General features: G+C 35.3%; 1 protein-coding gene across 1 annotated transcript in view; it reads right to left on the bottom strand.

Annotated features, from left to right (window-relative positions):
* The window catches only part of LRP1B (LDL receptor related protein 1B), a 1,820,879-nt gene that overhangs the window by 913,472 nt on the left and 893,494 nt on the right, over positions 1–13,913 (bottom strand). The window contains exon 7 of the mRNA XM_029226108.1: positions 2,456–2,618. Coding sequence (XP_029081941.1) covers positions 2,456–2,618 — 163 coding nt within the window. The remainder of the gene's footprint in view (positions 1–2,455; positions 2,619–13,913) is intronic.

The following is a 13,913-nucleotide window of genomic DNA, read 5'->3' as shown; positions in this document are numbered from 1 at the left end:
CAATGCAGCCTGTGGGGAGGTAAGGCAAATCTCCAGCCATCTCCATACCTATTGAGGTCAAGCTCTAAGAGTCAGGTCAGACTTTTAAGACATTCTGATGTTTTCTGAACTGAAGTTATAACAGACAGAGTCAAAGAAATATACCTCAGACGATTAGGAAAAGGTGGGAGAAATTTCACTGGTGGTGCATGTCCCCTTCAGTAGGTCATGCAGAGTTGTTCTAACCTCAACTATTCAAATTACCCTTGAACTCCCAAAAGTAGAAGTTAAAGGAAAAAAAAAAGAAAAGAAAAAACCTACTGTTCCTTCCCTAGATAGCATCACATTAACCCTAGCCAAATTTCTGATACAGTATTAAGAGAAAAATAAATATTTTTAAAAAGTGTCCTACTACAAATGGGATTATATTTATAAAAGAGCAGAGCTTTTCCCCCTCTGATTCCTAGAATTCAGGATTGAAAAACGGTGATAGAGAGACAGAGCAAACTCAAACAAAAAAATTCCAAAGAACCTATTGTGATAAATGATACATGACAAAATTACACTTAAACAGTAAAGGAATCCAGGGCCCAAAGGAATCCAGCAGAGAATAAGCACAAACGGTGTGAGGGTTTTCTACTCCTAATTCCTTTGACAAAAATGACAAAATATGGTTCTTTCATGTAATGACAGGGAGAAATAGGAAGCTTGAGAACATAAAACGTTGCTTTTCAGAAAGGGAGATGGTGTCACATATATTATATTTCAGGTTGGCAGTTTTATTTGAAAAGGGTCCCTGGATCTTTTTAAAAATGCGGAAAGATTGGGACTTCCCTGGTGGTCCAGTGGCTAAGTTCCCCATGCTGGGGGCCTGTGTTCTATCCCCGGTGAGGTAACTAGATCCCACATGCCACAGCTAAGACTCGGCACTGCCAAATAAATACATAATTTTTTTTTTTTTTAAAAGAATGGGGAAGGATAAGAGTGGTATAAAAACAGGAGAAACACAATAGCTTCACCTCAACATTTCTGATAGACAAGACTATCTAAAGGCTAACTTTAAATTCAGTTAGCACATCCAGGGAAAAACACGCAAGCAAATATATTTCTAAACAGAATGCCAAAAGAATGTTGTTAGCACATTTGTAATTTTCCAGTTCTTCCTTACTACACTTAACCAACACCCAAACAAATCAGTTTAAATACAACTTCTCTTACTCATGTCTTTTGAAGCATCACTGCAGTCAGATTGAGTCAAGTAACCATCTGCTGCAAATACAAATAGAGCTACATTCAAGAATTATATTACACAGCCTTCCTAGCAAAGCTCTTACGTGCAAGCTGTTCTTGTCAAAATCAGAACCATTGTGATGATGCATCTTAATATTCAATCAGACTTTAAGAGTGACAAAAGTCCACATATGGATGACAGCTGTTTCTTCAGTAAATATTTTCCCATTTGTTGAATGGGGACTTATGGCAGTTTAGGATATGTTCCATCAGACATTTCAGCCTGAACTGCTTGGGGACGATTAAAACAATAACAAGGATAATATTTTAGTTTTCAAATCTTTGCTACAACTTACATCTGAAAAAAGCACCAGCTCTTCCAACTAAAGTTTTACACTATGCCATTAATTTGAAAGTATCCTTTCCCAATAGTTACTGGTAAAAAAACCTGGCTTTATAGAACTTTATACAATACCATAGTGTTTGTAAAACTAAAGCATAATTGCTATATTAATTTTCTAATTATATGAACAGAGTTATTGGGAATTTAAACATGTGTACCTATATTTTGAAAAATTATGAAATATTAAAAAATATGAATGAGCCTATTAGCTAAAAGAAGTTCAGATAAAATAAGGTCTCTTTTTAACCAATAGAGTGGCTTGCAAAATTGGAAAGTCAAAGAAAAAGTGAAGATGGATTCTGATGATTAATTCTGTAGCTCTATAGTAATATAGTGTTTACACATCAGCAGTTAGAGGGAAAAAAATGGTTTCAACTAACAAAGACGACCTTAATGTTATCCTAGTACCCTTGAACGTGTATTATGCCCCTTTCATAAATCCTAAATGTTGTGTTGGAGCTAAGTTTGTTAATAGTCCATCTTTCAGGCAGTATTTTTGAAGCCTGCTAACCACAAGGTCCACTGCTAAATAACTTAAGTCTCCTCTCTTTAACTTAAAACTATGCTGAGGGTCTTCTCTGGCAACCCCAAAGCAATTCTGGAAGAGTAGTGGGTTATCTGTGTCTTAGGTTAGCCCTGCAATACTGATGTGTTAAGGAATTGGTATGCCCCACCTTCTGATGGTAGATTACAACTTTTTTCCTTACTGCAATGCAACTGCTCAAATAAACATTAAAAACATTTTATGAGCCTGTTGTCTTATATTCCACAACTCTTGTCAGACTCTGATTTTTTTAAACGGAAATTATTTCAGATCAAACACTATAAAGAAGAATTTCTTACCCTGCTATTGGATCTACTGCTATTGCCTTCGGATTGTGAAGTTCCAGGTCAATCAGGGTGACACACACAGATCCGTTGTAATCACACACAAAGATCCGGTCACTGACATGGTCCACAAAATAGAGATTTCTGGTGAGCCAGTCAATCGCCATTTGTTGCACATCTGAAAAACACACACACAAAATCACTGAATCACAGGTGCGAATCTAGTATCATAAGCCAAAGAGTACATAAGTCTGCCCAAACCACCACAGAGGATATTTCAAAAGTACAGGTAGTTTTATGATTAAAAAAAAAACAAAAACAAAAAAACCTGCAAGGATAATTTCTTGCTATGCCAAAGTAAGTAAGTAGTTATTCTGTAAAATAATGACTACCTCTTGATACCCTTCTTCTTGCTATCTAAGGACTGAGGATGACCTAGATAAAAGGACAAGGAGTTTCTAAATCCTAAAGAATACATATTTACAATAAAATATTTCTCCTAGTTTTTGCATTTGTCCAAATAGTTCATTTAACCGCATGGGCATAAGTGGTTCAGTGACACAGCTAAATGCTTTAGTAGTAAGAGGAGTAAATACTTTTTGTGAACTAAGGTAAACACTTATTTTCAGATCCTCTCCTATTTAAAAAAAAAAAAAACAAAACAGGAGAAGTAGAAAAGGAGAGCTGTAAATACCTTTATTTACAAAAAGTATCCAATATTTGGAAATAAAGCAAAAGGAGGAACATGTTCTTTTAATGGCATATGTAGGCAATGTAAAACAGGGTTGTTCAAAGATTGATTAATTCTCTAGAAGAGCACTGTGAATACTACTTTCTTCAATATTGGAAATATTCTATTATCTATGCTGTACAAGAAAATAACGACTAACTGTGTCTAGTGAGCATTTAAAATGCGGCTAGTGTGACTGAAAAACCAAACCTTTATTGAATTTCACTTTAATTAATTTAAATTTAAAAAAAATGAAGAAGCTAGTGACTGAGATGGATGGTGCAACTCTAGAAGAATGTATCTGTTTTTGTTTTTTTTTAAACATCTTTATTGGAGTATAATTGCTTTACAATGTTGTGTTAGTTTCTGCTGTATAACAAAGTGAATCAGCTATATGCATACATATATCCCCATATCCCCTCCCTGTTGCGTCTCCCTCCCACCCTCCCTATCCCACCTCTCTAGGTGGTCACAAAGCACCAAGTTGATCTCCCCATGTAATGTAGCTTCCCACTAGCTATCTATTTTACATTTGGTAGTGTATATACTTCAATTGCTACTCTCTCACTTCATCCTAGCTTACCCTTCCCCCTCCCTGTGTCCTCAAGTCCATTCTCTACATCTGCGTCTTTATTCCTATCCTGCGCCAACGTTCATCAGAACCTTTATTTTTTTTTTGTAGATTCTATATATATGTGTTAGCATACGGTATTTTGTTTTTCTTTCTCTGACTTACTTCACTCTGTATGATACACTCTAGGTCCATCCACTTCACTACAAGTAAGTCAATATGTGCCACATCTTCTTTATCCATTCATCTGTTGATGGACACTTAGGTTGCTTCCATGTCCTGGCTTCTGTAAACAGTGTTGCGATGAACATTGTGGTACATGACTCTTTTTGAATTATGGTTTTCTCAGGGTATATGCCCAGTAGTGGGATTGCTGGGTCATATGGTAGTTCTATTTGTAGTTTTTTAAGGAACCTCCATACTGTTCTCAATAGTGGCTGTATCAATTTACATTTCCACCAACAGTGCAAGAGGGTTCCCTTTTCTCCACAACCTCTCCAGCATTTATTGTTTATAGATTTTTTGATGATGGCCATTCTGACTGGTGTGAGATGATATCTCATTGTAGTTTTGATTTGCATTTCTCTAATGATTAATGATGTTGAGCATCCTTTCATGTGTTTGTTGGCAGTCTGTATATCTTCTTTGGAGAAATGTCTATTTAGGTCCTCTGCCCGTTTCTGGATTGGGTTTTTTGCTTTTGTGATACTGAGTTGCATGAGCTGCTTGTATATTTTGGAGATTAAACCTTTGTCAGCTTCTTCATTTGTAAATATTTTCTCCCATTCAGAGGGTTGTCTTTTCATCTTCTTACGGTTTCCTTTGCTGTGCAAAAGCTTTGAAGTTTCACTAGGTCCCATTTGTTTATTTTTGTTTTTATTTTCATTTCTCTAGGAGGTGGGTCAAAAAGTATCTTGCTGTCATTTATGTCACAGAGTGTTCTGCCTATGTTTTCCTCTAAGAGGTTTATAGTGTCTGGCCTTACATTTAGGTCTTTAATCCATTTTGAGTTTATTTTTGTGTATGGTGTTAGGAAGTGTCCTAATTTCATTCTTTCACATGTAGCTGTCCAGTTTTCCCAGCACCACTTATTGAAGAGGCTGTCCTTTCTCCATTGTATATTCTTGCCTCCTTTATCAAAGATAAAGTGACCATACGTGGGTTTATCTCTGGGCTTTCTATCCTGTTCCATTGATCTATATTTCTGTTTTTGTCCAGTACCATACTGTCTTGATTACTGTAGCTTTGTAGTACAGTCTGAAGTCAGGGAGCCTGATTCCTCCAGCTCCATTTTTCTTTCTCAAGATTGCTTTGGCTATTCTGGGTCTTTTGTGTGTCCATACAAATTGTGAATTTGTTTTGTTCTAGTTCTGTGCAAAATGCCAGTGGTAGTTTGATAGGGAACGCATTGAATCTGTAGATTGCTATGGGTAGTATAGTCATTTTCACAATATTGATTCCTCCAATCTAAGAACATGGTATATAGCTCTCCACCTGTTTGTATCATCTTTAATTTCTTTCATCGGTGTCTTATAGTTTTCTGTATACAGGTCTTTTGTCTCCTTAGGTAGGTTTATTCCTAGGTATCTTATTCTTTTTGTTCCAGTGGTAAATGGGAGTGTTTCCTTAATTTCTCTTTGATATTTTTCATCTTTAGTGTATAGGAATGCAAGAGATTTCTGTGCATTAATTTTGCATCCTGCTACTTTACCAAATTCATAGATTAGCTCTAGTAGTTTTCTGGTAACATCTTTCGGATTCTCCATGTATAGTATCATGTCATCTGCAAACAGTGACAGTTTTACTTCTTCTTTTCCAATTTGTTCCTTTTATTTCTTTTTCTCCTCTGATTGCTGTGGCTAAAACTTCCAAAACTATGTTGAATAAGAGTGGTGAGAGTGGTGAGAGTGGGCAACCTTGTCTTGTTCCTGATCTTAGTGGAAATGGTTTAGTTTTTCACCATTGAGAATGATGTTGGCTGTGGATTTGTCATTTATGGCCTTTATTATTTTGAGGTAAGTTCCCTCTATGCCTACTCTCCGGAGAGTTTTTACCATAAATGGGTGTCAAATTTTGTCAAAAGCTTTTTCTGCATCTATTGAGATGATCATATAGTTTTTCTCCTTCAATTTGTTAATATGGTGTATCACATTGACTGATTTGCCTACACTGAAGAATCCTTGCATTCCTGAGATAAACCCCACTTGGTCATGGTGTATGATCCTTTTAATGTGTTGTTGGATTCTCTTTGCTAGTATTTTGTTGAGGATTTTTGCGTCTATGTTCATCAGTGATATTGGCCTGTAGTTTTCTTTTTTTGTGACATCTTTGTCTGGTTTTGGTATCAGGGTGATGGTGGCCTCGTAGAATGAGTTTGGGAGTGTTCCTCCCTCTGCTATATTTTGGAAGAGTTTGAGAAGGATAGGTGTTAGCTCTTTGTATCTGTTTTTGACTTGAGTATTTTCTATTTGATCAGAACTACACTGTGAAATTTCATGCTAACCTGTTGATATTTATCTAGTAGAAAGGATAACCCCAAAAATTCTAGCCTCTTATCCTGTGAGGCACTGATCAGTTTTATACCTAACTACAGATCTCATTTAAACATTCCTTTTCTTTAAGATGCCTAGAAGCATTCAATTCCACTAATGCTGTTAGATCATCAGTATTGGGCTGGTTCTCCCAATAATGCCATACATAAATTTCTGGTCTATATTCATTCCTGAATTTTATGACAGTCATATATTTATCTATTGAAAATTATAATTTGATACCTCCTTGTTTGAACTTAATATGGATCTATGATTCACTGACTAAGTAGAGTTTCTTTCTGTAATCTGAACCTAAATGCTCTTCTTGCTCTATGCTTCAAAAGATTCTTGGTAACATGTTGCTACATGAATGATATTATTTCAATAAAAAACTAACATAGATGCATATGCCATCATTATATTCATAATGGTATATATATATTGTCAAAGCAAGGTAGAGAAAGCAGCAATTTTGTGGGAACTTCTATCAGTCCCTACAAGGGCAAGCAAAAAGTAGATATTGCAGTTCACTGGATACAGATTGTCAGTCTATCAATTACAGTTTCATTTCTGAATTACACAGTCTTTATGGAAACATAAGCATTTAAATGTTCCACAAAGTACATGAATCAGTTCAGCAGCCAGGAGTTTTAAATTTCTGAACTATTTTTTCTGTCTCTAGAAATGTGGAAATGTATACTTAGCTTTGCTTTTTATTCCCTTTGCATTATTATAGCAGCTAGAGAACAGAACCCACTGTTTCAAATGCCATTTCAGATACCTAGGGTTCTGATAAATTATATGCCAAAGTCCATTCAATGACCAATCTCTCATGCTAGGCATGCAGTTGGTTTAGTCTATGCAATTGTAAATTCAGACAAAAGAGACGTTTGACAGCATTCACAACTTCTTTCAACTCTGTATGGCTGCAGAAAGATGCTCTGCTACTGAAACAATAGGTATTGTTAACAACATCCTAGTTTGAAGCGGCAAGGTCTCACTAAAGAACCTAATAATTAGCCAAACAGTAACTGTGGGAATTGGCATTGTTTCCTTTTCCTATATTTGAAGTTTCTATCTGCTTTTAATGTGATGTTTATTGAGATTAGAGAATTAAAGCAATTAAACAAAGAGTTCCAGTAAGCGATAGATAGATAGATAGATAGATAGAGAGATAACTTGAACATTTTAGGAGATTTTTACGACATTACAAAATTGTCTCTAAAATTTTAGTAAGACCCTTATTACTTTACTGTTACTAGAAAAAAAATTACATATGTTCCTGTTATTATGTTTCTCTAGTTGCCTTTTATTCATTCTTCAACCAAAAGTGCCCAGGATTTTGCCCTCACTGTTCTTTTCAAATAGCTGCTTTATGGTCGTTCAGAATTTCTTACTTGCCAAAAGCCAAGTTTGCTTTTCTGTTCATGTCTACAACATCTGAAAGTACTGACCACTTTCTTTTGAATCATAAAATAATCTAAATATCAATACTGATAAACTTTTAAATTACAGTGAAAAAATACTGAAAGTATTTTGAAACTTGTTAAAGTAATATGTAAATATAAGTAACTTTATCTTTTTAAAACCCAATATATGTTAGGTGTAAAAACTTAAAGTTGTACCCAGTGGAAATTAATTTAAAAATTCAAGGTTAAAGTTTTAAAAAAGAAGATACTTATGATAATCTATAATTGGATAAAAAAATGTTACATCAGCTTTTTCATCACATCATAAGGCAAGGAATTAATTAACAGAATTGGTGAATGTAGAACTTAAACACTTTTGATTCACTACAGTGCAATATATGCGCAGTGTTACGGACTAAACTGTTTTCCCCCCAAATTCTTATGTTAAAGTCCTAACGCCCAGCACCTCAAAATGTGACTATATTTGGGAATAAAATCTTTAAAGAGATTATATTAAAATGAGGCCATAAGGGTGGGCTCTAAACCAAACTTATTGATGTCCTTATAAAAAGAGATTAGGACATACAGAGACAACACTGGGGCTACCTGCACATAGAGGAAAGGCCATCAGCAAGCCAAGGAGAGAGGTCTCAGAAAGTCCAAACCTGTAGCACCTTGATCTTGGACTTCCAGCCTTCAAAACTATGAGAAAACAGATTTCTGGTTTTTGAGCCACCCAGTCTGTGGTGTTTTGTTATGGCAGCTCTAGCAAATAATACTACTCAAGTATTATTTCAAGTATTATTCAGTAGAGTAGTTTATGCCACAAAATAATTGAGAACAAAGTCAAAATCTTGCTAAGAAAAATTATAAAAGGAATGTCTGAATGTGTGTTTAATGTCATACTGGACCACTGTCTAATAGGCCCTTTCAAAGACTGTTTAGTTCCTCTAGGGAATATGCCTTTGTTTAATTTACAATTTAATATTGATTAGGTCCCAGTCTCTATGAATTTAAATATTAACGTGTAGATCAAGACATTAAAAAAAATTTTTGTCCAATAGAGATGCAAATGATTTCCATCAGGTAGTAAATATAACCCCAGTTTTACTGTCCATTATGACATTAACTAGTTTTATATCTCATTTTATAATCTTAATTCAGAATTTTTTCTTTCACTGATTGTAAATACTTCAGTCTTTTCTGTACTTCTTTGAACCAGATTTACCATCCTGCTGGTTCTCTTATTAATGAGCTAAATAATTCCTTAATATACATTCATTAAATATTTGTACAAGTCATGTTTTTAACTTTTTGAAAATTATATATGGACAAAGTTGAGTATTTGAATTTTCTTTAATTATTTGCTATATTTAACTAGCCAGATATAGCAAATATAAACATCCACAAGATTAGAAAGATAATATAAATAGGTAAAACCTGTTAAGAAGGATTATGACAAATCTAGATGATGACTTAAATGTATACATCTCCCTGAAAAAGAAGACTCAATTTCAGCTGACTGTTTTGATACAGAAATGCTTTATTGTTTCAAAGAAGCGCAAAATAAGTATTTCTGAACTTCATTTGAAGTCTGCCAATTTCTAAATACGGTAAACTGATGTTTTTAAAATTATAAAGTATTTTGTGTTTCAAACAAAACCTGTCTGTGGCTAAACTGGATCAAAGGCCTCTAGTGTGATTATACCAAAGTAAAGCAGTGTATATCATTTAGTTCAGCCTAACTCCCTACTTAGAGTAGGTTCTGCTTCATAAAAGCCTCTGCTTTTGTATTAAATAAATATAATATCCAGTTTACAAAGTGGCCAGGGGATTAAATCAGACAACACACATTAAGAATCCAGTACAATGACATGTAGTAGGTACTCCGCAAATATTAGTTGCTTCCCAGAGGGAACTAAAAGACTGCACTTTAGTTTATGTCTCTGTGGCAGCTTATAATGAGCACACACTAGAGAATAGCACAGTACTAGCAATACATAAGCGAACTGATAAAAAGTTAGTAGTTTTGATAATCTAAAAAATGTGTCCACTTGCAAAAGGTAGAGCTTACTCCTCCACTTGCAAAAGGTAGAGCTTAGTTCTCCTCCACTTGAATGCGGGCTGTTCTTTGTGACTGGTTTGTACTAAACAGAATGTGGTACAAACTTAGAGAACAAACTTATGGTTACCAGGGGGGAGGGGTCAGGGGGAGGGATAGTTAGGGAGTTTGGGATTGACATGTACACACTGCTATATTTAAAATGGATAGCCAACAAGGACCTACTGTATAGCACAGGGAAATCTGTTCAATATTATGTAACAATCCCATTTGTTATGTAAATGGAAAAAGAACTTGAAAAAGAATAGATACATGTAAATGTATTACTGAATCACTTTGCTGTACACCTGAAACACACACAACATTGTTAATCACCTATACTCAAATATAAAATAAAAAGTTAAAAAAATAAATAAATAGAATGTGGTAGAAATGACACAGTGTGATTTCCAAGACTAAGTCATAAAAGGTATTATAACTTCCATTTTGCTCTCTCTCTTTGCATCACTCACTCTGGTGGAAGCCAGCTGCTATGCTATGATGATATACAAGCAACCTTGTGCCAAGGCCCATGTAGGAAAGGAGAGAAGTCTACTGCCAATAATCACAAGAATGGGCTTGGAAGCCAGTCTTCCAGTCCCAGTGAAGCCACTGGATGCCTGCAGTCCTGACCAACATCTTCATTACAACCTCATGAGAAACCCTATGACAACCACCTGGCTTAGCATCCCCTGAATTTCTGACTCACAAAAAGTGTAAGATAATAGATGTTTGCTGTTTTTAAGCCTCTAAGTTTTGGGGTAATTTGCTATGCAGAAATAGAAAACTAATATAGTAGTCAAATCCCTATAATTTTTAAAATTAGATTTTGTTGACTTCCCATCACTTGGATGTTATTTTTAGACCTATATCTAAACTAGACTGTCTATACCAATGACAGTTTTTTTCCCTTAAATTACCTGTAATTCAGCTTAATGCTAAATCATGAAGGATATTCCATAAATGCTCAAAAATGAAGCCAGGGAAATTTAAAAATAACTTGTCTTGAAATTTTCTGCTCTACTTATACAAAATATGGTTCTGTGATGAAACAACTATATTTGGCCATGATCAAGATGATCCCTCACACAGTCCTCTCCTCAAGAAGGGTAGAATTAGATAGACAGTGCTAGCATCATGAAGAAAATAAGACAGGATAATGACTTCAGTGACTGATCACAGAGGGAATTCTGAGGAGGATGATATTTGAACTGAGCTCAGTGTAACAAGAAGTTGTTAGGCATGTGGAGAATTGGGGGCAGAGCCTACCAAAGAGGAATGAGCTTGGCATATTCTAAAAATGAGTAGAAGTAGGAGGAGCTATATCATAGCTTAAATATGGATACCAACAGATGGAGAGATATACCATGTTCTTTGATTGGAAGAATCAATATTGTGAAAATGACTATACTACCCAAAGGAATCTACAGATTCAATGCAATCCCTATCAAATTACCAACGGCATTTTTTACGGAACTAGAAAAAATCGTCTTAAAATTTGTATGGAAACACAAAGGACCCCAAATAGCCAAAGCAGTCTTGTGGGAAAAAAACGGAGCTGGAGGAATCAGACCCCCTGACTTCAGACTATATTGCAAAGCTACAGTAATCAAGACAATATGGTACTGGCACAAAAAACAGAGACATAGATCAATGGAACAAGATAGAAAGCCCAGAGATAAACCCACACACCTATGGTCAACTAATCTATGACAAAGGAGAGTCTCTTCAATAAGTGGTGCTGGGAAAACTGGACAGCTACATGTAAAAGAATGAAATTAGGACACTCCCTAACACCATACACAAAAATAAACTCAAAATGGATTAAAGACCTAAATGTAAGACTGGACACTATAAAACTCTTAGAGGAAAACACAGGAAGAACACTCTTTGACATAAATCACAGCAAGATCTTTTTGGATCCACCTCCTAGAGTAATGGAAATAAAAACAAGAATAAACAAATGGGACCTAATGAAACTTCAAAGCTTTTGCACAGCAAAGGAAACCATAAACAAGACGAAAAGACAACCAGAGAAAATATTTTCAAATGAATCAACGGACAAAGGATTAATCTCCAAAATATATAAACAGCTCATGCAGCTCAATATTAAAGAAATAAACAACCCAATCCAAAAATGGGCAGAAGACCTAAATAGACATTTCTCCAAACAAGATATATAGATGGCCAAGAAGCACATGAAAAGCTGCTCAACATCACTAATTATTAGAGAAATGCAAATCACAGCTACAATGAGGTATCACCTCACACCAGTTAGAATGGGCATCATCAGAAAATCTACAAACAACAAATGCTGGAGAGGGTGTGGAGAAAAGGGAACCCTTTTGCACTGTTGGTGGGAATGTAAATTGATACAGCCACTATGGAGAACAGTATGGAAGTTCCTTAAAAAACTAAAAATAGAATTACCATATGATCCAGCAATCCCACTACTGGGCATATACCCAGAGAAAACCATAATTCAAAAAGACACATGCACCCCAGTGTTCATTGCACCACTATTTACAATAGCCAGGTCATGGAAGCAACCTAAATGCCCATCGAAATATGAATGGATAAAGAAGATGTGGTACATATGTACAATGGAATATTACTCAGCCATAAAAAGGAACGAAATTGAGTCATTTGTTGAGACGTGGATGGATCTAGAGACTGTCCTACAGAGTGAAGTAAGTCAGAAATAGAAAAACAAATATCGTATATTAACGCATGTATGTGGAACCTAGAAAAATGGTACAGATGAACTGGTTTGCAGGGCAGAAGTTGAGACACAGATGTAGAGAACAAACATATGAGCACCACGGGGGGAAAACCAAGGTGGGGTCGGGATGGTGGTGTGCTGAATTGGGCAATTGGGATTGACATGTATACACTGATGTGTATAAGATTGATGACTAATAAGTACCTGCAGTATAAAAAAACAAGCAAACCAAAAACCCCCAACTAATACTAAACTTTCTTTGGGTTATTTGTATGGAAATATGTTAATATAAATGTTTCAGACATTACATGAAATTTCTAAAAATCTTTAAAAAAAAAAAAACTGAATTGTAGTGATGCCTGCACAACTTTGTAAATTTAGTAAAAAGCATTGAATTTTATACTTAAACTAGATGAATTTTATGATATGTAAACTATACTTCAATAAAGCTGCTTTTAAAAATGCAAAAAAAACAAGAAGTTCAATTTGGGTGTATGGTGGGCAGGTACACCCTTAATCAGGAACAGAATCTGTGGCATGTTACAGAGCCCTTTTCTTTTCCTTTAAGGAAAGTTTGCCTCTTCCTAGCTCGGTTCCAATTTCTTAAATACATGAAATGTAGTCCAAGTGAGTATCAGTTTTTGATAGGAGTAGTCACAAAGTTCTACATACAATCTGTGTATATGTCTTTATGAAAAATGACAAAGGAGGTGTTTCTGACATGGGATGGTGAGCAGTATCAGGCATCTGTAACTTCCCTGTTCCACTATTTCTCAATTCCTTCCTCTATCTCAAGCTACAAGTCAATCATTTCCTATGGTCGATGCACTTAGAAAATATTCCAGTGTTATTATTCTCTCAATATAACCAAACAACAAAAACAGTTTACACAGAGGTGTCTTCTTCCCACTAGGCAAAATATTATTTTCAACCCGTAATTCAAATGGATTCATCCTTCATTCTATTTTTATCTCTTCCCACTTCACCCCATATTAAATCTATCAGGCAATCTTAAGGCCTTCATCTGAAACTGTCCACTTCTTTCCATCTCTGCTCTTACTTTCCTTGCTCAAGACATTACTTTCTCTCCCCTGGATGCTACAATAACTTAACTGACTCTCTATTTCCCTCTTAGATGCACTATAACAATCTTCACAGAGCATCCAAAGTGATCATTGTAAAACACAAATTATATCATGTCAGCAAAAAAGAAAACACCATTCTTTATAGTCTGAGTTCTATGTTACATTTGATTGCCAGCTAAGACATGTCTTAACAAACTGATGGACTGTTGGGATTTACTCTCCTGTATGAATGTTTTCAAAAGCACATCACTGATATTTTGTGTGTGTGTGTGTGTGTGTGTGTGTGTGTGTTAGTTTCTGCTTTGTAACAAGCTGAATCAGTTA

This window comes from Monodon monoceros, unplaced genomic scaffold (assembly GCF_005190385.1).
Source record: "Monodon monoceros isolate NGI ecotype Baffin Bay Population unplaced genomic scaffold, NGI_Narwhal_1 Super_Scaffold_16, whole genome shotgun sequence".
Lineage (NCBI taxonomy): Eukaryota > Metazoa > Chordata > Mammalia > Artiodactyla > Monodontidae > Monodon > Monodon monoceros.
This window is presented reverse-complemented; position numbering and strand designations above follow the sequence as displayed.